Source organism: Podarcis erhardii (assembly GCF_964252035.2).
Source record: "Podarcis erhardii genome assembly, chromosome: 5".
Lineage (NCBI taxonomy): Eukaryota > Metazoa > Chordata > Lepidosauria > Squamata > Lacertidae > Podarcis > Podarcis erhardii.
The window spans coordinates 90,508,667-90,535,344 of record NC_138509.1 but is presented as its reverse complement, the minus strand read 5'-3'; the positions used below and the strand labels follow the sequence as shown (position 1 = coordinate 90,535,344).

The 26,678-nt window shown below is 42.6% G+C and overlaps 1 protein-coding gene across 2 annotated transcripts in view; it reads right to left on the bottom strand.

The window, feature by feature from the left end:
• The window catches only part of PIK3CA (phosphatidylinositol-4,5-bisphosphate 3-kinase catalytic subunit alpha), a 41,080-nt gene extending 20,028 nt beyond the window's left edge, over nucleotides 1-21,052 (bottom strand). The window contains exons 1-3 of one of the 2 annotated variants that reach the window (XM_081862200.1): nucleotides 20,667-21,052; nucleotides 5,555-5,845; nucleotides 1,137-1,552 (exon numbers count right to left, since the gene is read on the bottom strand). In XM_081862200.1, coding sequence (XP_081718326.1) covers nucleotides 1,137-1,488 — 352 coding nt within the window. In that variant the 5' untranslated portion in view covers nucleotides 1,489-1,552; nucleotides 5,555-5,845; nucleotides 20,667-21,052. Of the gene's footprint in view, nucleotides 1-1,136; nucleotides 1,553-5,554; nucleotides 5,846-20,461; nucleotides 20,613-20,666 lie in introns of those variants that run through there. The other variant, XM_081862199.1, reaches the window with a different exon arrangement.
• Between the last annotated feature and the right edge of the window lie 5,626 nt (nucleotides 21,053-26,678).

Here is a 26,678-nt window from a genome sequence, read left to right as displayed (position 1 = left end):
TAAATGCAGAGGTCCCTCAACCGTTTTATCGCTGGAGTACTGCACTCTAAAAATATGTGCAAAGTTTGTCTGCCTCATACAGACTGCCAACAATGACAATATCCTATATTATATGCATGCTTTAATGGACTGAGGAACCTTTGGCCTTCGGTCCAAACTTGGTCCGCATAGGGTCCAATTCACCCACAAGGTCATTTCCCCAAACGCACAATATTATCAGCTGCTATCACTGAGTGATGTCAGCTGATGGCGGGACAGGGTTCAATTTTGCTTTGGTTGTTGTCACTAGTCCCCCTGCCCCACCTCCCCGGCCCATGGGAAACTGGCTCGTCAGATGATAAGCAGGGGGTTAAATCCTGCACGGTGTTGCTTTGGCAGTTTGATTCTTGCAAGGAACATACTGGTAAAGCAGACACTGGCAGACAGCAGATAGAAGTTTCTGCTCATTAGCTGATGAAGAGTTCAGTCCTTCCAGCTGCTGCTTTGCCAGCACATTTCCAGCAGGCTCCTCCCCCCACCAGTAAACTGACAGGTTGGCAGGTTCACACATCTATCAGTCACCTATTATCAGATGATTGACAGGTGAGTGGTCTCACCTATCAGAGTTGACCCACAGGGTGCGAGGAAATAAATATCTGGCCAAACAGCGCACAGAAGGTTCCCCATTCCTGCTTTAATTAATAGCAAGATCCCAAATCATCACGTTAAGAGCTCAGCGGTCTTTGCAATCATGTTATAATGAACAATTTGCAGTTTCTGACATGATGCACTCAGTTTGTTACACAACCAAAAAGACCATTTACCCATCACAGTGGCTTTATCACATGACAGTTAACTATATTTGACAGTGGAACTAAGAAGGTTGTGGACTCTCCTTCATTAGAGGTTTTTAAGCAGAGATTGGATGGCCACCTGTTATGGATGCTTTAGCTGAGATTCCTGCATTGCAGGAGGTTGGACTAGATAATCCTCAGGGCCCCTTCCAACTCGACAATTCCATGATTCCATACTCTCATGAAAGGCCCATAGGCTTTAGGGGAATCAAATTGTGGCCACTTTCCTTTACATATTTTAAAAATTGTACTGCAGACTGTCATGTGGCATATAAATATTTGTAACAAATGAATAAGCCTCACCAATTTCCCGATTCAGAATTTTCTCTTCTCTGTTGCCTACTGGCTCTATGACTTTTAGAAAAGGCTGGAAGAGTCGTAGATCACAAAGTCGCCGTGTTTCATCGAAAAATTCTTCCCTTTCTGCTTCTTGTGTAACACTTACGAAAATGTAAGAGGACTCATCTTGAAGGAGCTGATAGAGAGGGTATTTCCGAGCTTCTTTAAAAAGTTCGTGCTTAATATTTAACAAGGTGGCCTCACGGAGGCATTCTAAAGTCACTATCATGCCATTAGGTAGAAGACATTCTACTAGGATTCTTGGTGGCATCAAATGGATGCCCCAGAGTTCACCGGATGATGGTCTTGGAGGCATTTTTATTAGGTACCTTCTCTTGAGGTTATCAAAAGACTATGTTAGTAGATTCTCGCAGGAAAACCTAAACAAAAACAATGTAATATTTAAGTAGCATGCACATGTCCATGTGATATTACATTTCCAGTACTTTACAGAAAATAAAAATACATGGGAAACAATCATTAATAATTTGCTCTTCCTTCATCTGCCATAATCAAGTTATCGTGCCAACTATTGCTCAACAGAAAGTGAGCAGCCATTCTTGCTTTGGGCCAGTGGCGTAGCGTGGGTTGTCAGCACCCGGGGCAAGGCAAGTAATTTGCGCCCCCTAACCCGTGGATTTTAGCACTCGAGTGCAAGCGCGCCCCCCCCCCCAGATGTTGCGCCCGGTGCGGCCGGCCTATGCTACGCCACTGCTTTGGGCGGAAGCACATTTATAGTGATCAACTCTTTACGTTTACCCAATAAAGGCCTAAAAAATGATAATGAACATGTCCTATACCCACCAAGCGTTGGAAGTCAGGTAAGAGGAAGAAGAGAAAATGGAAACAGCAGCAGCCATCAAACTTGGCGGCAAGTCACAGGCAGGGCTTACCAGAGCAAACAGGTATGGCTGCCAGGGACACAGGCTTATTGTGAGAGGCAAGAGCTAACACTGCTCTGGCATGCTACAAACATCCTGGTACAAAAGCTGGGCTACAGAAATATTGCCATGACACATTCGTGGCTGTAGCTGTTATCTCCCCTCCCCAAACAATCTCTCTTGCAAAATACAAAAAGCCACCTGGTTGAGCAAAAAAAGAGAAAGATGTTGTTTCTAACTGCTCTCTAGCCTCCTTTGTGAAGGTTTTATTAAAAACGCAAGAGACTTCACATCAGAATGAAGCAAATTTCCCACAAAACTACCCAGAGTTTTAACAGTACATGCCTTTCTTAAGAGTCGTCTCACCAATTTGCTTCTAGAAAATAAAACACTTTGGTTCCTGGACACTTGTATTTTCTGTCATTTCAGGAGATCTCTGGCTGTGGCATAGAGATAGCCTGCACACAGCAATCTTTCAAGCCCACTCTGAACTTTGCTCACAGGATTTTACTTTAATCCTCTTGTTCCTTAATTCAGTCAACATAAAAACCTTATTCAGTGCAAAGGATTTTTGGTAAGAAATCTTAAGGCGCCTCTTTCGTCTGACACACAGTTCTCCCGCTACTGAAGTTTAGAGTAGCAGGAAAGCTATGGTATTTTGCTGTGCTGTTGCATGTCCAGAACCCTAGAGCTGTCAGCTAGCCACACTTCATATGCAAGCTTTGAAAAGTGACACCTGTCTTATGCAACAAGCAGCCCCCTAGGCACTTCCTATACAACTCTTTATCTTCCCGAATATGCTATCTTGCTTTAAAATACCTAGCAGACACAGCTGCGGAGACGTCTCAGACTGTCAGGGAAAAAACACTAATGGATCAAAATCAAGGATGTATGGGAAAAGGTCAGGTCAATAATGTTTTTCAGTTCCCATTATTCTGAAGTATGTGAAGTTGTGTACACCACTTTTTTTAAAAAAAAGGCGTATCAGCCTGGGGACAAATGGTGTACAATGTGAGAGGTCTATAATCCCCCTCCCAACTAAATGAAAATGTAGGTGGGAGCTGTGAGTTACATTTACAGTAGTAATGTTTCCCTAGTTTTTTCAATTTGCAATAAAGATCAACTTCTCTTCATAGCAGCCTTCCCATCTGCAAGGAGTGGGAGAAGGTGATGTGTGGCGTGGTACCCAGTATTTTTTCCTCCAAGGATGGCAAAGCAGCCAGAGGAGTGAGATTTTAAAAATAGATGTTATTTAACTGTAGAGTATGAAACCAAGGAACATAACATACAAATCCTCTTGGGCGATACTTTGTAAAATGAATATTGCATAAGGAGACTAGAATAAAAGTCCAAATTTCATGCATTGGAAAAGTCAATCAATTATAGAGATCATTTGTAGTGGTCTAACTAATGACATCCCACTATATGGCATAAAAATATTATGTGTTTTCTGACCCATCAGAGACTTTCAAATTATGCCTTTCCCCCGCTAAGATTCCCAAATTCCAAACATTTTTATACCACAACAGTAGCTGCAAACCTTGCAGTGCATTCTATTTTTTGTGTTAGAAATTATAGCAGTTACCAACAGACACATTACAAATTCTTTTGAGGGTAAGTTTTGCTTTTGATTGTCCCATTCATTTAAAAGTGAGAGCTGTAGATACATCTGCATAGGAATCTTCAGAATGTTAGAAATATATTGATATACTGCAGACAAAGAAATGCATATAACTGGGGACTCCAACCACAAATAGAAGCATGCTTCCCTAGCCCCACAATCATGCCAACTGTCAAACACCACCTGTGAGGTCATATGGGACACCTGTAGAGGGTTGAGATTTTGACCTCAGCAGTGATGCTCAGGTAAGAAGGCGCTTAACCCCTTCCTCCTGGGCCACTTTTTGCAATCAGATTTACAGGTTTCTAAGTCTGCATTGTTCTTTTGAAAGGGAAAGTGGTGGTGTGGTGTAGTGGTTAGTATCAGTCTGTGAATGGAGAATCCCAGGTTAAAATCCCCCCTCAGCTATGAAGCTTTCTATGTAACCTTGGGCCAGTTATGCTTTATGAAATTGTTGTGAGGATAAAATCTATGTGCATGATGGAAGAAGCTTGTACGCTACTGTAAGCAACTTGGAGGAAAGACAAGGAAATGATCCTCAAACAAGTACAAGAAAAAATGCTTATTAAATTGTTCAACATAGTCAGGGAAATCTTTTCCACTTTCGCGTTTTGTTTGTGTGTGTGTGTGTGTGTGTGTGTGTTATGCTCTGTGTTTGGTCTTGTGCCACACCCCTAAAAAACAAACTAACAACCATCTCCTGGAATAACATACAGTTTGGCCCAGAGAAAGAACAGTAGAGATGCCTTTTTAAAACTCAGCTGTAAAGGAAGAAATTTTGTCTGGCAGTTTAAAGTTAAGTTCTATAGTTAAAACTGGAAAGCACACTAATTTTCTTTTTATTTGAGGAAGCAGGCAATTGAAGTTTCCCATTATAGAGCGGTTGAATCAAAATAGCAGTTGGCATTTGTGTTTCTTCTTTTTCAGGAAATGGCAAGAGATTGTCTGTACTTAGAATGTGTATACATTTATTTTGCTGACACATGGAATTACGCCTCCAGAATGTAGATTTTTGGAAAGAAGGAATATCAAAGACACAGCTCTTTTAAAATACAACTAGCAGCTATAAGTATTAAACAGAAGGGATTATAGATTTGGTAAAGCTTAGAGTCTATAAAGACAATCTTCTTTAGTGAACAGTGGAGAAAAAGAAAATGAGTTAGATCCAAAAAAGCTAGTTAAACTTAGGTCCCACTTAAATCAACTGGACAAGTTAGTCATGACTAAATGAAACCCTTTTGAATTCAATAGAACATACTACTTTAGTTTGGCTCCAATCCTTCTATCAATACTTTTGTTATCAAAAGGTTAGATACCGTTTAATGCTATTCTAGCTTTATGTCTCTATAATCCCCATATCTCTCATAGTTCCTCAGCTTATATTTATTACTTCTGCAATTACAGATGTAAAATTTGTGAACAAAACAGTTATACATTTTAATCGAAAAGGAAAGCAGATCTGAAATGTATTTTGGATGCTGCCCAAAGTACTATATTCAAACTAAGACTTTGCTCTCATTGAGCCACATACGAGCTCTAATTTTACTCTTGTTGACAGTCTTTGTTAATGGCTAATGTAAGCAAGTTGTCATGGCATCAAGATTTGAAAGGATTCCTTGGAAACAGCTCTCAAAACCTTGAAGCCTATTTCCAGTGCTTAAAGTTAGGACAAAGCATCTTTTCGAATCTTTAGAAATATTTCCTACTCAGTATGTTGTATCATGTTTATGAAATGTTTTCCACATTGCACCTAGCAGAAACACAATTGAAATATTTTGATTTAACCTTTCATCTCCAAGGTAAATAATCTTCTGCAGGGTATTTTGCCAATCTATGGATCAGAATGAGAAAAACTGAGGATAAAACAACTTTCTACATACCTGCAACCGCTTATTCTCTTGGATCAGCAGATCCTACACAGGCTTCTGTTTCACATGATGATCACATTATTGGATGTTCTGTTATCTGTATGTTGTAAAGTACCAAGATGTGGATCTTTGATATAATCTAGAAACATTGCTACGGTCTTCTTTACACGAACTGTTTTTCAACTCTGGGAATTCATTCTGTATGAATCTTCACTGCAAGGATCTAAACTTATTATCATTTTGAACATATTTCCAAGATTAGCAGAGTTGACTGAAGGTCAAGTGTCTAATCAAGGTACCAACCTGGAAAATAAAGGGAAAAAAGGAAATTCTCTCAACAGGCGTATTCCAGGAAAATAATTACTTTTGAGAGGAAGATCTGTATATTACAGGGACATTTTTGTGGTGGGGAGCAGGGAGTGCCGTGCTTTACATTTCCTCACAAGGGGTCATTACAGCTGTTTACCTTGTCTCATGGGGTCCACCTGGAGGAAGTGAACTTTTGGAAGCAACACAAACCAAGAGAATAAACGAGAACTAAGCACCCCCAACTTCCCAACTCTCCCTACAGCACTACAGTGGTGCCTCGCAAGACAAAAAGAATCCGTTCCGCGATTCTCTTCGTCTAGCGGTTTTTTCGTCTTGCGAAGCAAGCCCATTGACGGCTTAGCGGATTAGCGCTATTAGCGGCTTTTAGCGGATCAGCTGACAAGCAGCTTAGCGGCTTAGAAAAAGGGGGGGAGGAAAAAAAAGTCGGAAAAACTTGCAAGACAATTCGTCTTGCGAAGCAAGCCCATAGGGAAATTCGTTTTGCGAAGCGCCTCCAAAACGGAAAACCCTTTCATCTAGCGGGTTTTCCGTCTTGCGAGGCGTTCGTCTTGTGGGGCACCACTGTACTGCTATTTCCATCCCCCCTTGCTTGTGATAGAGTAGGACACTAGAATGTGATAAAATAATAGAAATAGGTATATGTATTAATAGCATGTATCAAGGTAGTTTCTGTTCATAAAGAAGTCTTGATCATTGCTACAGTAAGAAAGTGTTGCCATCTTCTAAGGCCTCTTTTAAGTCTGGCAGTGGTAAGGGGCATGTTGCCAGGCCAAAGCAAGGGGTCCTGGGTCATGTGGGGAGCATCCCACATTGCACTACTTCACTACGCAAGCATCTTAACTCATGGAAACTGGGGCAATGATAGTATTGGAGGCTTCTTTCTCAAAATTCAATAGTAAGGGAAGTAGCCAGTTCTTTCTATGACACTAATGTAACCTGAGATGATCCAGCGTAGGGAGATGGGCAACAAATGTACAGTCAAACCTCTTCTTACGTCCGCCCCCGCTTGTGTCCATTTAGCCCAACGTCCGCGGCAAACCCGGAAGTAACCGGCAGGTTTGCCGCCGTTTGCACCTGTGAAGGAGCGGCAATTGCCGTTCGCGCATGCGCAGAAGTGGGCAATCACCGCCCGTGCCTGCGCACAATGGCGCCTCTCCCAGCAACCCATTTCGACCTCCAGATGGACCTTCGGAATGGATTATGGTCACAGGTAGAGGTTCCACTGTACAGTGGTTTTCATCCAGTGTGCCGTGGCACCCTGGGGTGCCTTGAATGGTCAGGGGTGGCACAGGCAACACCGGCCTCTGTCCCTCTTCCCTTCCCTCCCTCTTTCCTTCCTCTGATGCCTTCTTGGGCCTCTGCCTCCCAAAGGCTTGCACAGTTGTTTCTTGCTGCAGCCTGGCTACAAGCTCCCCATGTGAATGGTGCTGCTGGGGCTGGCCAGGGGGTGCTTCCCAAGCCCCTGTGGGGCACTGTGAGGAGGCACCTCTCTTTGGGGCGGGGGGGCAGCTCAGAGACTGGGGGGCAGCTGTGGCTGCCTAGTGGACACCCACAGAGAGGGGAGCAGAGAGGAGGCTGAGCGAACACTCCACAAGGGAGGGTGTTCGAAAAAGGGTGAGGGGCTGCCAGCTCTGCCGGCAAGGGGTGACATAAACGGGCTCCTGAGACCCACAAGGGTGCCACAGAAAGCATGTAGTTGATCAAGGGAGCTGTGGACTCAGAAAGACTGAAAACATCTGCTGTAGTAGCAAAGGAAAGGCAAAGTAATTTGACTGCTGCAGCAGCAAAACAGAAGGTGTGCCACACAAATATTCATCCCACGATTTTTGAAAACAAAATAACTTCACAATAATTTGTTAGGTTTTGTCACAAATCCCTAATTATCCAGAGTCTAGCATATGCTAATTTACAAAAAAGAAAGGCTAAGTCAAAAATCCTCCTTTCAGCGTTAAGAGTGAAACAGCAGCAACTTAGCATTCCCTTCATCTTTTGAAATGCTATGCCACTGTATATACAAACAGTACAAACAGTACTACAGCAAACAAAGACTATATTTAACACAAAGATAGACTAGATTTGCAACAAAAAAGCAAACTTTTGCAATATGTGCAAATCAAAAGTTGTAAAGAAATTCATTTACTCCCATCAAATTCCATTTACTTCCTAGCTTTATCAACTGAATGAATACAGTGGTTTGGATGCTAATAGAATTTAAGTTAAAGAAGTACATAGAAGAAAAGTTCCCACCACAGCCCCACTCTATGCCTTCCCAGCCCCCACAGTCAGACATGGGTGGTTGAAGGAGGAAGGGATTGGAAAAGTGCCTTCTGTAAACTTCCTTAAGTTAACTTCTCTTAGGATATATTCCAGTACACTTAACTCCAAATATTTGTTTAAAATTATGTTTGCTTTCTATTTCCAAGCTTGGCTAAGACTTCTGCCTCTATTGTGCCAAAGCAACTTCCTGTTGCAAAATAAACAAGGTTTATCAAGAATCTAATTTCATCATATATGCAGATTGTTTACTCTTCCCCCCCCAAAAAAAAACTGCCATGCTATTCCTTTCCCTCAAATAACCGTCTTTGTTCAACATGCCACTTCCCTTATTCTTTAAGCTCCTCTTTGAAACCACTTCTGCAACAGTTATATTTTGAAAAAAACAACCCCACAACATGCTTCATCTGCCCCCTCTGTTCCACAGGATTCTTCTCTACATCACCTCTACTTCTGGTTACTTTCTTCTGCCGCCCCAATCTTGCCTAAGAGAGTACAAAGCCCTGGCAAAGCATCACTTTTTTTAGTCCATACAGCAGCTAAGATAACCACAGCACAACATTTTCAATAGCAATAGTAATGAGAAGTTATCCTACTACTAGAATTTTCTTGTTAAACTCCGTGAGGGAACAACTATTCCTTAAATGCAACGTATTTCAGTTAAACTTGTCTAATGTTTGGAAACAGATCCCAACATATTTGCCTCCCACTTCTTCAATGGTAACCATTGTATTTTCAACATCAGCTTATAGGTTGGTTGATTCAAGAATCTTTCCCCAAAAGAAGAGTCCTGCAAAGAACATGAGTCACTTTCCCAGGGGCAACAATACTTGCCGATGTGAAACTCCTGTCCCCGAATGCCAAATTTTCAGCCTAGAAATCCCAAACCTCTAAAGTCTAAAGAACAAAATGTTTTCATTCTCTCTTCAGGCATGTCAGTCACTCCAGAATTCAGAGCAAGAACTGGCAGCGTTGCCAGCCTGCCTGCTTTTGTGGCTCTCCAAGTCTGTTGCATAGTGACAGTGGCATGGTTTGCCATCTTGATTGGGTGCGCTGCTGCTCTGCTCTTCTAGCCTGTAAAACTGGCAACATCTTAAAATACAGACAATTCAACAATCCAATGACATTATCGGTTCTAAAGGTTTTGGTTGTATTAAAGGCACTCAAGCTTTCTCTTTATACTTTTAGAGTTCACTATGTGCAAAGCAGTTAAGTCCCACCCCCCCCGCCCCAAATGGGCTGGTAAATTTAAGCTCCCTCAGTACGCGTCTGTAGTAGTAAAGGTAAGGGACCCCTGACCGTTAGGTCCAGTCGCAAACGACTCTGGGGTTGCTGCACTCATCTTGCTTCACTGGCCAAGGGAGCCAGTGTACAGCTTCCGGGTCATGTGGCCAGCATGACTAAGCCACTTCTGGCGAACCAGAGTAGCATACAGAAACGCCGTTTACCTTCCCGCTGGAGCGGTACCTATTTATCTACTTGCACGTTGACATGCTTTCGAACTGCTAGGTGGGCAGGAGCTGGAACCAAACAACGGGAGCTTACCCTGTCACAGGGATTCGAACCACCGACCGTCTGATTGGCAAGCCCTAAGCTCTGTGGTTTAGACCACAGCGCCACCGAAACACATAAAACACAGGTAGGAAGGTTCACTACCCTAGACACAATGTAGAATAGAAGCAGAAATGCATTAAGTTTTCATTATATCTTTTCACACCAACTTCCTGATATTACTGGAACCTTCAAGATGGCTTATTAGGAAATAATATCATAGCCAAGGTAAAAAAGTTAAAGGACAACCCCAATATCTTGCTCCCAATGCACTTTCACTGAACAGTAATTTATAAGCAGGATTGAAGGTCTCTTTAGGGAACTCAAATTCACTAAATCAGTATGAATAACAACACCTTCAATGGCAGGAGAGTGTATCTTTAACATTTTAAACTGTGTACATGGATACAACAAAAATAATGTTGCTCAGAAGCAAAATACTAACTTTTGTATTTTAGCTTACTTGTATTGCTCATTTTTGAGAGTGTATGTTTCCACTATTAAAGATAACTAAGTGTGTTCAGTGCGTTCATCAACGTCGTATCTGAGTAGTTTAGGGCCAAAAATTTCATGCAGGGGACCAGAATCCTATCATCAGGTAGTTCACTGAGACCAGAAGACTTTTTATGACTAACAAACATGGGTTAGAGTTAATGATCAGGCATACTGTGTGCCACTTATTGGGGGCAAAGAAACTTTTCCCCATTATCAGTGCATCTTCTCAGTGCCATCCAGAAGTTAATTTTCAATAGGTTAGAAGCCTCTTACAATCTGGCCCTGAGAGTGTTATGATGGAATCCTCTATTAAGAAAGGTGCCTGTGCTCCATTTGGTCTTGTTTCATTGTAGGATTGTCTATTACTGAGATCCAAGGATGTGGACAAGGTTTTTGGTAAAGTCTAGGCCAGGGGTAGTCAACCTTTTTATACCTACCACCCACTAATGCATCTTTCTTGATGGTAAAATCTCCTTACCGCCCACCAATGCTCGATGGAAGGAGGATGCAACTTGTGCCGTAGAACCCCCTACCACCCACCTAGAATCCTGAAATGCCCACTAGTGGGCGGTAGGGATCAGGCTGACAACCCCTGGTCTAGGCAACCAACCCTTGCCTTTCATGGCTTATTACTTCTAGTAGGGAGAGGCTGTTTGGCTGAGTACAGGAGGCTGCAAATTTCTCCGAGTGATGATGGGCTATGTTATTTTTTAAAAAGTGGTTATTAGATGTGAACAGTTATAGACTGGCTGCTGACTCCCCCACTTTTTGGATGAAGGAGTTCAGGCCAGGTCAACCCCAGCCACTCTTGGGTGAAACTGATTTTATAGATCTGGGGTGGGAAATCTGTCACCCTCCATAGAATCCAGCTTTTTCTTAGAGGTGTGCCTGGCAACCACATTATGGTCTTTTTTGGACATTTTAATATAGTTGCACAAAACCTCAGTTATTGGATGGTACAGTACTATATTGTACAGGTGTTACGTTTCAGGGAAAGTGCAAAAATGTGTATACTCTAATCATCTTCTTGGAACTGCACTTGTGCAACCATCCTTACCTTCTGGAACTGGTGCATCTAGCGGACCTTACCCAAGCAAAGCAGAGAGCTTTTAAGCTCTTCATTTTACTTATTGGTCAAGTTCCACTCGGTGTGCAGGGTCTGGGATGCTTTCACTAGATCTCATGGGGATCTTGCAAGAATATCCCATTTCCCATGTGCTGAGCGGAATTTGCCTAGTAAGCAAGGCAGAAAGTTTAAAAAGCTCTTCCAGTGCTGGGAAACCTGGTGTAAAAGGAGCTTTTAAGGTCTCCACTTTGGGTGCAATTAATTTGTGGGAAATCGACTGGCCGGCTTTCAACTGCACAATGTTAAAAATGTGTAAGTCTACTGCTTGCAAGATGCAATAGTACAGTATACAAATATTGTTAATAAATAAATAGGTGTACTAAATTTCCTGATTTCGAATAACACAGTGAACAGACTGTAACGTTTGTAGCAGCTGGGGCTTAACCATTTTGAAAAAGACAACTTAATTACTCTCCAACTAGGAAACCATTAATACCTTTTGAAAAAGCAAAGAAAAAGACAGTGGCTGAATTTTATATCTATATCTATATCTAATCCATATCTATATATAGAGCTTCTGGATAGTTAGCAATGCAAGTCAGGCAAGTTTAAATAATATGTTCCTGTTCTTGAATCTTTATGATAAAGTAAAATGTAAATCTTGGAGTAGAACATGATCAACATAAGTGAATACTGACCAATAAATAGCCAAGAGTAAAGTCATGGGAGTCATTCATCTTTCAAAATCCCTGCTACAAATTTATCACTCATTTGGGCCCACCACTACAATGGCTAGATATTTCCGCTCCTCCTTCAGGTTCAATACTTACATTGCGACTGTTAAAGCCACATTTTTATTGCCAATGAGTACTCTGCAATCTCATTTAGAAAAATCTGTCCTCTCCATCTGGATCTGGTCTGTTTTCTTGGACTGTATTTCTGTCTGTGCTAATAAAACATTAAACTGAAATAGCAAGAGCTGCAGCACTGTTGGAAAATGTTACTAACCGTGAAAACTAGCTAGAAATTGTAACTTTATATACAAACAAAAATATTACAAAACATAACCTTGCCAATAAGCCCTGCAAAATTACTAGACTGATTTTTCAAACTCATCTGCTTTTTACTCTTCAACAAATCTTCGTATGAGAAAAAGAAAAAGAAAAAGAAAAAAAGAACAGAGGCTAGTAAGTTTTTTAATAGGTAGACTACAAATAAAGAAGGCTGGTAAAGAAAGCAAGAGGCACTGCCGCCTCCTCTGGCAGTCCACCTGATATCTATACTGGATGTGAAGAAGGAGATTTTGCCTCATGAGCATCTGGCATAGAAGCACAGTGGGCACAGATTTCTATTCTTAAATTCCAGATCAGGATTTCGTAAGTAAATTAAATGTACTAGTCAGTTGGTGAGCTATTACTTACTTACACACACACACACACACACACATTCGCATTTTGTATTTTTAAGTTGTGAGCCACCCTGTGATCTTTGGATGAAGGGTGGTATACAATTTATTATTATTATTATTATTATTATTATTATTATTAGCAACAACAACCTTTCTCTCATACATGTTGTAAACTGCTTTGATATTTTCTATAAAATTGTAACATAAAAGTATTTTTCCAAATAAATTAACCGATAGTATCAACTTGGCCACTCACCTGCAAAATTAGGTTACACACACAGCAAATTGGCAATATAAACAACAATCCTACCACTATTATGTGGAAATAATTATAGAGCTAATATAAAAGGCAGGAAAATATGAATATCCATAATTTGGGGGGAATTTTTCAAATTGTTCACGATAATCCACAATAAGTCAAACAGAGGGACTCTGAGATGCATTTCGTTAGGTGTATGATCAGTTTGTAAGCTAACAGTTCTGATGCAAAAGAATGTGGTTCCAACAGGATGACCTTTTCTAGCCTAGGTACAGTATTGGGGTGGGGGTGGCAGGGAAGGAACTGTAGGTTTTGGTGAGGGAAAAATTATGTCAATGGAGGGAGTTTCTCCTATATATGCAGCATAGAAACACAGTGGGCTGACAGCAGTGATACTGAGAGATCCACTGCGGTCTGCAAGCATTTCCAACCCACGTTGTTTTTTTACTACCCACCTTTTACTCATTAGATTAACTGGCAAGAGAGGAACATGATGTCCTGTGCATCATTTGTGAGCACTTTTTAAACGTAAAAAGGAGATTTGTAAACATATTTGGAGGTGAATAACTTTCTTTGGGAAGTGGGGAGGAAGCATACAAGTCTGAGAGTTATGCAGTTAGAATTTCTTCTCATATTGCAGCTCCATATGCACATATTAGCAGGCTAAAGAAAGAAGTATATTAAAGCAATGGGTTGTCAGGGCTATCAAACTTTCCAGCTTGGCACACTTTGTCTAAGCCGCCTGACCTAGGAGTTGGAGTAATAGCAGCTAGGAACTTTGTTAGAGGAGAGTCTCCTGCTTTAATAAATACATTAAACCTAGATGTTGTTGCACTCCAACTCCCAACAGCTCTAGCCGGGATGGCCAGTGATCAGGGATGTTGCAAGTTGTAGTCTAACAACATCTTAATAGCCATGGGTTCCTCACCACTGCCTTAAATATTAGAGGGCATGAGGCTGAACTTTGCCAAGCCAGAACAACTTCTTAGACTACCATCTCAGTCTCACATGAACACCCTATTAAGCAGCATGTAAGAGCATTATTACAGTTTTAGTGTCTTCAAATTGAACTCTGGAAAGTGAGGGAACCAACACACACAAAAACCACCTTTTATATTTGCATGTGACATTAGTCATTACTGACCTTTAGGTTCCCAGAAGTAGTAGTAGCAATAATAATTCTGTACCCAAGTCTATAGTGATATTTAACACTAAAGCAGTTATAATTATTGAGTTATCTTTGTTTTTGTTTTTATTACATGTTTTGTTTTTTATATATTGTAAACCGCCCTGAGATCTACGGGTATAAGGCGGTATACCAATTTAACAAATAATAAAAATAAAGCAACATACTGTGAGTATCACCTAGAGCACACATGGTACAGGAAGCAGGGGTGAAAAGTTATACTTTTCATCCTCTTTTGAACACTGTTCCTCTTACAAACTCACCACTGTTTCATAACTCTGTGAATTTTATCAATAGTCTCCAAGTTGCATATGTCAATATAAAGTATTCTGAAAGGCAGGACTTCATTGCTATTGTCTCTAAACCAGTCTGCTCAAAATTCTCCTCCTCCTAAACTTGTATACTCAGTCAGAAGCTGACCCACTGGAGAGACCAGTCAGGAGTAAATATGGACCAATGGTATCTAATTGTATGGAAAACGGCCTTACTAGAAAAGCTAACCAATAAACTGAAACTGACACAGGGACAAATAGAAGAGGATGCCTACACCCCAGTATGGCTCCCCTTTATTACTTACATAGTCCAACAAGAATAACCCACTGACAGCATAGGAATCAATCTGGCCTACCTGACCCAATAAGCCACCCCTCCAATGCAAACAAACCCCCTTGCAGCCAACCACAGACAACCAACCACACCCTACCCCCCAATACCTCTCACTACCAAGGGAATGTAATAAACAAATAGAAAGAGAACATACCCAGTTGACGCTGACACAAAACCCTACACGTACACTTTACAAAAGAATATAAGCCTCACCACACCACACCTCCTCTCCCCCAACCTTATACAGTGGTACCTCATGTTACGTACCATCCCCCTTACGAATGCTGCGGGTTACGCATTCTGCTAACCTGGAAGTAGAAGCCCCTTGTTGCGACCTTTGCGCCGGGATGTGAGCGGAAGTCGCGCTCCGACAGCGCGGCGGCAGCAGGAGGCACCATTAGAGAAAGCGTGCCTCATGTTACGAGCGGTTTCCTGTTATGAATGGACCTCTGGAACGGATTAAGTACGTAACACGAAGTACCACTGTACTGTACTCAACACTAATGTCTCACAACAAATGTAACTGATTTGTTAAGAAAGACTGTACAAGCTGAAAAAAGAGACAAGGCATGTACTTTTGTAAACTAAGAAAATCTTTAATAAAAATAGATTAAAAAAGAAACTGACCCACTACAAAACCAAAGCAAGCTAGAAACAGAAAATCTTCCAAAATGGAGGGAGTTTCAGATTGTATTTGGTATCCAAAATAAATTCCATGTATAACTGAGGACAAAGAAAGCAAAGCTTCAGACTTTCTCAACACTTCCATCTACTCTTCAGTTCTGCTTATAGATTGTAGATGAATAAACTAGATTTAATAACTTAATGTACTTGTCACTCAGGATACAAAAGCTACATTCATAAATTTGCCCTGGATCATATGCTCATGCCTCCAATACAACTGAATATTTCAGGGTGTTGACATACCAGAATGAAAGTAATATGGGAATTTTGACAAGGGAATTTCACTCTTCATGGAACGCATAGTCAAGAAAATGCTTCTTGCATTATACTAGAGTATTTACAAACTCATAAGAGAGAATATATTGTTATCAGCTAATGGCAAGAGTAAAAAAAGTATATTGCTATTGCTGCTCCATGCAATCCAAACTGATGTCTAGAATTAGAGGAGACTTAGCATGAGGTAGAACCCACAACTGTACTTAGCCAATCAACTCACTGATGTGACCTTTCTCCTCTAGAGTAAACCCACAGCTGTTCCATCATATTGTTCCTTCTCCTCTGCAGTTTAGTGAATAAATATATCTGGGATTCAAGGGGTATGTTGCCATTTTTTCTTCCCACCCCAAATTAATTGATAGCTGCTGGGGCAATAATAATAATAATAATTTATTATTTGTACCCCGCCCATCTGGCTGGGTTTCCCCAGCCACTCTGGGCGGCTTCCAACAAAGATGAAAGATACACTAAAATGTCACATATTAAAAACTTCCCTGAACAGGGCTGCCTTCAGATGTCTTCTGAATGTCAGGTAGATGTTTATCGCTTTGACATCTGATGGGAGGGCGTTCCACAGGGCGGGCGCCACTACCGAGAAGGCCCTCTGCCTGGTTCCCTGTAACTTGGCCTCTCGCAGTGAGGGAACCGCCAGAAGGCCCTCGGAGCTGGACCTCAGTGTCCGGGCAGAACGGTGGGGGAGGAGACGCTACATCATTTGGACTGTTCAAGCAATGGAACACCATGTCAATTTTTCATTGACTGTACTGGTTGGGTTTAGTGGAAGCGGGGGAATAGCTACTGCCATCGCTGATAACCATGCCACTGCTCAGACATACAGACCTGGGAGGCCTCTAAGTCCATTGAAACATATGTACATACAGTAGCCAAATGAGATTTAAGGCAACTATAGGTTTTTCTTTCCTGTTACAACCTTGGCCTGGGTGGCGGAGGCAGCCTCCTTGCCACGGCTTCCTCCCGCTCAGCCACTTCCTCTCACTTGGCTGCCTCTGGGCGCCGCCCCCTCCTTCCCGCTGAGGCGGCTGAGTGGGAGGAAGCGGCTGAGCAGGAAGAGCTGAGTGGGAGGAAGCGACGATGGTGCGGAGGCGGCGCCAGCATCACCGCCCGCCCAGAGGTGTCCGTGGCTTCTGACTGGCTGCAGGAGCTTCCTGCAGCCAATCAGAAGCAGCATCGCATCGGGGAAGTCAGTCCCCGCGCGGCAAAGCCTCCACGCCGCGCTGGTTTAGCGTGGGGACTGACTGAGCGTGTGGCAGGGTCCGCAAGGTTCGCCGGCCGGATTAACGAGCCCAGCAGGCTGCATTCGGCCCGCAGGCCTTAGTTTGCCAACCCCTGTGCTAAACCATTGTTTAATAAACCAAGTTTAATAAACCAAGTTAAGTCTTATGAGAGAACCAGGCTAATATAAGGTTGAATTCAGTATAAGGCAAATTGCTATATTCGCCTGCAATTAAGTCCACAAGAATTACTAACCCACACATGTCAGAACTTCATTGCAGTGACACTAGACATGATGAGGGAAACCCAAGGGTCCCAATCTCATGTTTCCATTGTAAGGCTTAAAGTAGAGCAGTTAACAATTACCTTGCCCCCTGATTCTACTTTTAAAATTCAAGCTACCTGGCAGTTTTTAATTCCCCTACTCCCAGCCAGGCTCTGACTGAAACAAGTAGTAAGGGGGGTGGACAGCTTTGGGGTGCATCTGCAGAAGAGAATCAGCAGGCAACTGAAGGATTAACAGCCCTCTCCACTGCTATACCTCCCTTGTGAAAGCCCCCTGTCCCTAACACGCTCATTATCTAGGCAAGTCACACATTTGCTGATAAAAAATTGTTCCTCCCAGAAATACTACAATGTTTTCTAATGCAGAAGGCCACACCCAAGACAAAACTAATGTTATGTCTTTCTGCTGCAAAAATGGCAACTGGCTACCAATAATGAGCATTTTAAAATCACATCTGTTCACAGAAACAAACATCAGCTTGCATAACAAAAGCAAACATTAGTATTAATCACAAAAGTAGCCTGTTAAAGTTCATCTTTCATTGCATGCTTGTTCAGATGCAGAGTGCAAGCCATTCTGTTTTACAAATAAATACAGGCTGCAATCCTGTGCACACTTACCTGCAAGTAAGTTCTAACGAACAAAGTGGATCTTACTTCTGAGTAAACAAGCATAGAATTGTGCTATATGGCTGCAAAGCCACACACACTTAGCTGCGAGTAAATGTCACTGAACACAGTGTGACTTCCTTCCAAGTAAAGATGAATATGATTGCATTGCACAGAGATGATCCAGTCCAATGCTTATTTATTTCCTCCCCTACTTTCCTCCCTCCTGCACATACAGTGCTATGCATTTCTTCATAGAATATGGACCAGATTCTTCCTTAATTAAAGAAAGTACAAACAGGTCAACTAAGCAGGGACAGGACTTTAGTCCAGCTCGGACAAAGTCAGTTTCCAATGGGGAACAGCTGCTTGGAAACAAAAGAAAAGGAACACATTGAACAGAAACAAAAATGCACACAAGTATATTTCTTACTTGGCAAAGCATACACATTCAACAGTTTTCCAAAGGTTGCCTATTGAAGTTTATTAACCTAATTCGCATTATTTAAGGCACTACCATTGTTTATACTTAGTTTTCATTGTCTTGGATTATTTCACACACCAGTGTTCTTATGTTAGATATTACCACAATATTACCAAAGTCACTAAATATTTGTGTGTGTACACTACCAACTTTAGTATTAAGTCACCCTTCAAAGTCTTTGTTAATTTAAAAAAGGGCTTTTTCATGACCTACAAATACATGCACTGAAGTGCCAAGAAATACAGCAAGTTAAACAAGGCAATCTTCACATTATTAGCCTCCTCTCTTCTTCACAAAAACAGCGGTATTTAACTAGGCAGATTTCTGAATATAACTGTTCTACTTGGGAGCTATAATAAGTCTGTTTCAAACAAATATTCTTACAAAGCATACTTTGTAAAATATAAAACATGCTTATGAAACAGCATTAAAGAGATTTGCCCCTCCTTTTTACAGCAGCTCTACTCGTTCTTGAGCTTTGTAGCGATGTCCACAAAGAATAACCACAGAAATTATGCAATTTGTTTTTCAGGTCTCATGATTACTCAGGGATATAATTTTGAACCAGGAAGCTGTGTGGCTTTTGAATTATGTACAAACACATTCATTGACAAAACAAATCTGCCTTAGGTCAGTGTATCATGAGGATGGTGTCCCCTTTTCTAAAGCTCAATACACTGGCCTCATATGTTCACAAGTGACAGATTCCCATCACAACAATGAACACCAGACTATCACAACAATAAATGCAAGAAGGCGGCAAATGACACTTCTTCCCTGCTAGCATGATTGAAACCGCTTGAGTTGCTTGCGTAGGCGTGTGTGCATACACACTCCAAACAGCAAGGAAGGGGTGGTGGCTGCAAACAGCTTTGCTAGTAAACCACCGAAACCCTAATTTCTAGCGTTTCTTCCAACCTCATTGTGCAGGGACCAGGGGAGAGGCCGAGAGGGACAGGTAAACATCACAAAGTAGCATGGGAATAGAGGGAGTGGCAGGGTCTGGGTCTCTCTCATTCATCCCAAGCAGCTCTTCCCAAAAGGAAGCACTGAGAGGGAATGCGGAAGGGGCAGAGGAATGGGGATCCAGGAAGAATGGAGGCACAAAAACAGGATGCGAGGAGGGAGAGAACCCACAGGTTGAGAGGATCCAGTGAACAGGAAAACAAGGAGGCCCTCAGACGATAGACAAGGGGGCTATGAAACAGGGTGCGTAAAGAGGAAGCTAGAAAGGTTCTTCATACAAGATGCCATTGGGCTGGGGTATGAGAAGGGTTGAGTAAAAGAGAATGGAGGATAGGAAACTGGTAAAGGGATACAGGTGGTGGAAACAGAGTGTGTGGATCTGCTGTCCTAAATAGTCTACATCAAAAAAGACTAAGGCTGCAGTCATGACCCCACTGAATTCAACAGGACTTATTTCTGAATATATATGGTGAGGATTGTGCTATAAGGCTACAATCCTGTGGCACCTACCCAGCAGTAAGTCCTGCGGAAGACAGCGGGATTTTCTTCCAAGTCAACGAATTTAGGATTTGGGCGCAACACAGTGAAGAAGCATCTTCTGTTAGACTCTCCCAAAGTAAGTTTGTCTTCCAAGGTGCCGGCAAGACTAGCCTTTTCTCTCTCTCTCTCTCTGCAAGAAAACTCTGGAAATACCTTGCAAGGAAGAAGACCGTGAGAGGAAATGGGAATTTCCTCCTGAAGAGAAAGTAAGCGTGGACCTGTATGTGTGCGATACACGAGAGTGAAGGCGCTCCCAGAGAGAAGAGGTAACTCTCAACTTCACAGGGTGGTTGTGTATTCAAAGGAAGGGGAGACTCTACCTGGCGGCAGCCCCGAGTCACGTTTAAGAATCAGAAACTGGGGTGGGAAAGAGGGGCTGAAGGGAAGGTGCGCCCAGAGCAGGAGAGGCGGGCAGGGAGAGCCCCCCAGAAAAAAGCCACATGGTGTATGAAAAAAGGTAGGTGCAGGCAGGCGGGTGGGCGTGGGGGGCGGGGGTCGGCCTTTCAGGATGCGGGAGCCTGAAGCGCGCAAAGGAGCCAAACAAACGCCGAGCCTGTTCGAAGTTCCAGGGGGAGGTGGGCTCCTTCCCCCCTCACACACACAGGAGGGCCGCTTCCCTGGCCCTCAAGCTTCCCCCGCAGCCCCGAAACCCCTCCCGGTCACTCACCTCCGTCTTTCCCCGCGTGGACCGGAGCCTGAGGCGAAGGGGCGAACCGGGCGAGGGGCGCCGTGGCCAACGGAAACCGAAGCCCAAGGCAGGCCCCGCCGCCGCCGCCGCCGGCAGTTTGGGTCGCCCGTCGCCCCCCCCCCTCCCTCCCTCCCTCTTTGAAAATTCCAGCGGCGCGTGCCCGCTCGCGTTCGCGCTCCCTCACCCGCTCAGCGTTCCTCTGACAGAAAAGGAGGCGCGAGCTTTCTCCCTCTCTCTCTCTCTCTCTCTCTGCGCCTCCTCCTTCAGCTGACGGAGCCACGGCGACGCGCGCGCTCCCGCGACCAGGCGGCGGTTGGGTCCCTCATTCGGGTCCCTTCCTTCCTTCCGTCTCTTTCTTTCTGTCTGTCTGTCTGTCTTGTCTCTAAGGCTCTTTCCTCTCCCCTCCCCACCCCGCAAAAAAACAAAAACAAACAACAAACAAACAAACAAACCGCAGCAGGAAGCGAAAGCCGCGTGACCCCGGATGTGGAAAAGGAGGAGGAGATGTGTGTATGTATGTGAGTGAGAGAGAGAGAGAGAGAACGGGGAAAGCCCACATATACAAAAACACACACACGGGAGCGCGCGCCCATGCACAAACAAGACCGGGCTTTCAGTGCGCACGCGCCATTTTCGGCGCTGGGGGGGGGGTAGGGGCGGGGCTTGGCATGACGCAGGCGCGCTGGGCGCTACCTAGGTTCTGACCCGGGGTTGAGAAGGGAGAGTGAGTGTGAGAGAGAAAGTGGGAGCCTTTTTTATTGTTAATTATCCGTATGTTTTTAATAAAGTGTGTGTGTGTTAATTCTATCAATGTTCAATTGCTTTTAATGATTTTTTTTAGGCTGCTCTTATTTTTAGCTGTAAGCCATGCTGAGTCCGTGTCATAGAAAAACATGTTAATCATCATAATAAATAATAATAAATATTAGCAGCTGCAGAGTGCTTTTTTTTAGTATTCATCAAACTTTTATACCGCCCTTCGTCTGCAGATCTCAGGGCGGTTCATAACACGAAAATGTTATGGTTTGATTTCATTGCCAGCATGATAGTAAACTGCATAACCACACAGAGAAAGCAAGCGGCACAAGAGTCGGGTGTGCACTTCATAATACTACTATATATAAAATCTTGGCAGCATTTGTGCACAGGTAAACGACCACTGTCAGGAGGAAATCCAACAGGCTTGCATCTGCCCTTTTGCTCTATTTCTGGCTCTGCAGAGCTGCACCTGCTGATCTTGTGTCTGTCCCTCAAAGTTGTTACTAGGAGAGAGAAAAACAGTTGCCATCACCTAGAAGGCTTAGTGATGCCTCCGCTGTAATGGTGGGCAAAGGCACTCCCAGTGATAAAATTATGAAATGGGTATAACTGACCCATCCTGTGATGAGTCATAGCAGATCGCTGTCAGTTTGTCCCTGAAACAATTCCTTTCGTCAGGTGGGGCCAAACTCTTGAGGTGAATTGAGACAATTATTTCCGATTACTCATCATCTGACTTTGCAGATAGTACATGGTTACTCACCTGTACCAAATGTGTACCTAATCCTGGAAAATTACAGAAGAGCAATGGGTCAGTTTGTGTGGCTGTTAACCAGAAGGTTAGTGGTTCGAGCCCACCCAGGGATGGCTGAGGGCAGGATTGCTGCATTGCAGGAGCTTGGATTAGATGACCCTCGGGGTCCCTTCCAACTTTACCGTTCTATGCTGGCAGGCTCGCTTGCTATAAAGACTGGTATTATTGGGTTGTTTCTCTTCCTAGAGGGACGCGGGTGGCGCTGTGGTCTAAACCACAGAGCCTAGGGCTTGTCAATCAGAAGGTCGGCGGTTCCAATAACCGTGATGGGGTGAGCTCCATAGTTTGGTCCTGGCTTCTGCCAACCTAGCAGTTTGAAAGCATGCTAGTGCAAGTAGATAAATAGGCACCACCCCGGTGGGAAGGTAAACACCGTTTCCGTGCACTGCTCTGGTTTGCCAGAAGCGGCTTAGTCATGCTAGCCACATGACCAGGAAGCTGTCTGCAGACAAACGCCGGCTCCCTCAGCCAGTAAAGCGAGATGAGTGCCGCAACCCCAGAGTCGTCTGCAACTGGACCTAATCATCAGGGGTACCTTTACCTTTACCTTCTTTTCCTAGAACCTTCAGAAGCAGAAATCATATTTGGGGCAGCCGTTAAAATAAGGGGGGCTGCTGAAGAATGGCAAGTGATCGCTGCTTCTTTGGGCATGATTTGGGTAGACTGCAGCCATTATAATTTCTATCTACGGTTCAAAAATGAAACAAGGCTACATACTTAGCTCAGTTGGTTAGAGCATGGTGCTGATAACGCCAAGGTTGCAGGTTCCATCCCCCTATTGGACAGCTACATATTTCTGCATTGCAGGGGGTTGGACTAGATGATCCTCAGAGTCATTTCCAAATCTATGATTCCATGTTCTGGACTGTCCCTATTCAGAGACAACATGCCTTGGAATAGCAGATGCTAGATGAACAACCATCCGCTTCTCATGGAGGCATCTGACTAACCAATGTTGAAAACTGGATACTGAACTCAATTATCCTTTGGTCTGATCCAATGGGGCTCTTAATAGGTTCATATTTATTTAGAAATATATTTAGCTCACTGTTCACCTTAATGATGTCATGGTAAGGACTACAGTGGTACCTCTGGAGGTCCGGAGGTCCGTTCTTAACCTGAGACTGTTCTTAACCTGAAGCACCACTTTAGCTAATGGGGCCTCCTGCTCCTGCCGCGCTGCCGCCATGCAATTTCTGTTCTCATCCTGAAGCAAAGTTCTTAACCCGAGGTACTATTTCTGGGTTAGTGGAGTCTGTAACCTGAAGCATATGTAACCTGAAACGTATGTAACCCAAGGTACACAGTATTATGAACTATTAGTCAAATAAATAAGACTAGCCAGTCAAGATACCTTTGGGGAGTTTCATGAAAGTTGTCACTTTTGTCCTCCTCAGATATTAAGAGGCCTGTAATAACGGCAGTTCCATTTACAGACATACCTTGGGTTAAATGTGCTTCAGGTTGAGCGTTTTGAGGTTATGCTCTGCAGCGACCCAGAAGTAACGAAGCATGTTACTTCCGGGTTTCGCCGCTTGCGCATGCGCAGACGCTCAAAACGAAGTCACGCGCATGCGCGGAACGGGCGAATTGTGATCCACGCACGCACAGACGCAGGTTGCGTTCGCTTCAGGATGTAAACGGGGCTCTGGAACACATCCTGTTTGCATCCAGAGGTACCACTGTAAGTTATTATTGATCTGAGGTGGGGAACCTCAGGTCTGGTATTGAAACTGGCCTCAGGTCCCAGATCTGCCCAGAATCCAGATCATACCTTTCACCAGTCCTGTTCCACTGCCTCCTCGCATGTTTTTGTCAGGCTAGAATGTCCTGAACTAGTTAAAATGAAAAGAAATAAAGATGTTAATTGACCAAGTAAATTTTATGTGAAAATAGTTTTGGAAAACTGCTACAATGACATATGGAAACTCAGCCAGGGGAACTTGAGGAAGTCACCCAACAATGTTAACAAAAGTGGAATTATTACAGCTAGGATAAATGTTTGTTTGTTTTTTTGATGTTTTCTTTCTATGTTTGTGGACTTGTTTGTTATAAATTTGGAAAACTAATAATGTTTTTAAATAAATAAATAAATAAATAAATAAATAAATAAATAAATAAATAAATAGAATGTCCTGAACTGTAATGTATCTTGTCTACCTGGATGAAGATGTGGGGCTAAATGGAAACACGTGGCTCCTGTATGGCTGGAATGTAGTCTACTGTAAAAGGTAAAAGTCACGGCTATTCTTCTGCCCATTTTGCCTCTAGCCTCGCCCTCCACTGGAATGCAGCCGCCCACCTGGTGGCTCATGAGGAAAGGTGGTTTCCTGGCTATAAAAGGTTTCCGATCCCTGTCCTAGATATGTACACTATGATGCAGGCAGTTATTTAACCCTTTAAAAATGTACCATTGAAACAAGTGATCATAGCCATCTCTTTTGGTACTGAATTCCATAGAGTTAACTCTGATTGGATGCTTCTTAAGCATTGATTACCACAAGATAAAACTGCGGGTGTGAGGGAATTGTTGGTAGACTTGGGGGCTTTATGTAATTTGGACTGAAATCCTATATGTATAACACTAGGGGAGCCTGTGGGCTAGAGAGGTTCTTATTTTGTTATTTTAAAAAATACAGTATCCTTTTAGGTTGCTAGAATGGTCACTCTTTTTTTTTTTAATAAATATTTATTAAAGATTTTCTTAATACAATAAAAAAGAGAAACAAAGAACATAACATATAGTTTTACAATCACCATACTTTCTTCACTTCTTTGGACTTCCTCGCATCTCTCGTTCCTGCGTTCCAAATTTTCGATCTTTACCCAGCAATTTATCACCTTGATTCAATTCTTATATTATAATTTTCCAATATTATCCCTAATTTTAGATAATATAACCCCCAGCTTAGAAGCTTAATTTTAACATAATATTTATCCAAAATTTATCTTTTCTTATAATTTCATTTATCTTCATACTCCTTTTAACTAGCTTTTTGGTGCCATATTGTTAATAATCTTACATCTTTCTTAACATTCATACAATTTACAATATTTTTGTAAGTAATCTTTGAATTTCTTCCAGTCCTCCTCCACAGCTTCTTCTCCCAGGTCTCGGATTCTGCCAGTCATTTCTGCTAGCTCCATATAGTCTATCAGTTGCATCTGCCATTCTTCCAGTGTGGGTAAATCTTGGGTTTTCCAGTGCTTAGCGACAAGTATCCTTGCTGCTGTTGTTGCATACATAAAAAATGTTCGGTCCTTCTTTAACACCCTCTGGCTGGCGATGCCCAAAAGAAAGGCCTCTGGTTTCTTAGGAAAGGTATACTTAAATACCTTTTTCAACTCATTATATATCATTTCCCAGAAAGCCTTAACTCTAGGGCAGGTCCACCAGAGGTGAAAGAACGTTCCTTCGGTTTCTTTACATTTCCAACATTTATTATCAGACAAATGGTATATTTTTGCAAGCTTGACTGGGGTCATGTACCACCTATATATCATTTTCGTAATATTTTCTTTCAAGGCATTACATGCCGTAAATTTCAAACCGGTGGTCCATAACCTTTCCCAGTCAGCAAACATGATATTGTACCCAATATGCTGTGCCCATTTTATCATAGCCGATTTAACCGTTTCATCTTGTGTGTTCCATTTTAACAGCAAGTTGTACATTCTTGAAAGTACCTTAGTCTTAGGTTCTAACAGTTCTGTTTCCAATTTCGATTTTTCCACCTGGAATCCTATCTTTTTATCCATCTTGAAAACCTCTTTAATCTGAGCGTAATGTAACCAATCTCGCACTTTATCTTTTAGTTTCTCCAAACTCTGCAACCTCCAATTATCTCCATCTTTTTCTATTATTTCCCAATATTTCGGCCATTTGGCCTCCATATTGAGTCTTTTCCGGGCCTTAGCTTCCATTGGTGATAACCACCTTGGGGTCTTATTTTCCAATAGGTCTTTATATTTTATCCAGACATTGAACACTGCTTTCCTGACAATATGGTTCTTGAAAGCCTTATGAAGTTTAACCTTGTCATACCACAAGTATGCATGCCATCCAAAAGCGTTGTTAAATCCTTCCAAATCTAAAACATCAGTGTTTTCAAGAAGCAGCCAATCTTTCAACCAGCAGAAAGCTGCTGATTCATAGTACAGCTTTAAGTCTGGCAGGGCAAAGCCCCCTCTTTCTTTAGCATCAGTTAATATCTTAAATTTGATTCTGGGCTTTTTGCCCTGCCAGACAAATTTAGAGATATCTCTTTGCCACCTCCCAAAACACTCCATTTTGTCCACAATCTGTAAAGTCTGAAACAAAAACAGCATCTTTGGCAATACATTCATCTTTATAACAGCAATTCGTCCTGACAAGGAAAGTTTCAATCTTGACCAAACTTCTAAATCCCTTTTAATTTCAGACCAGCACTTTTCATAGTTATCCTTAAATAAACTCATATTCTTCGCTGTTATGTTTACCCCTAGGTATTTTACTTTTTTAACCACATTTAACTCTGTCTCTTTCTGAAACCTTTCTGATTCTAAAGGTGTCAAATTCTTTTCCAAAACCTTGGTTTTCTGCTTGTTAAGTTTAAATCCCGCCACCCGACCAAACTCATGAAT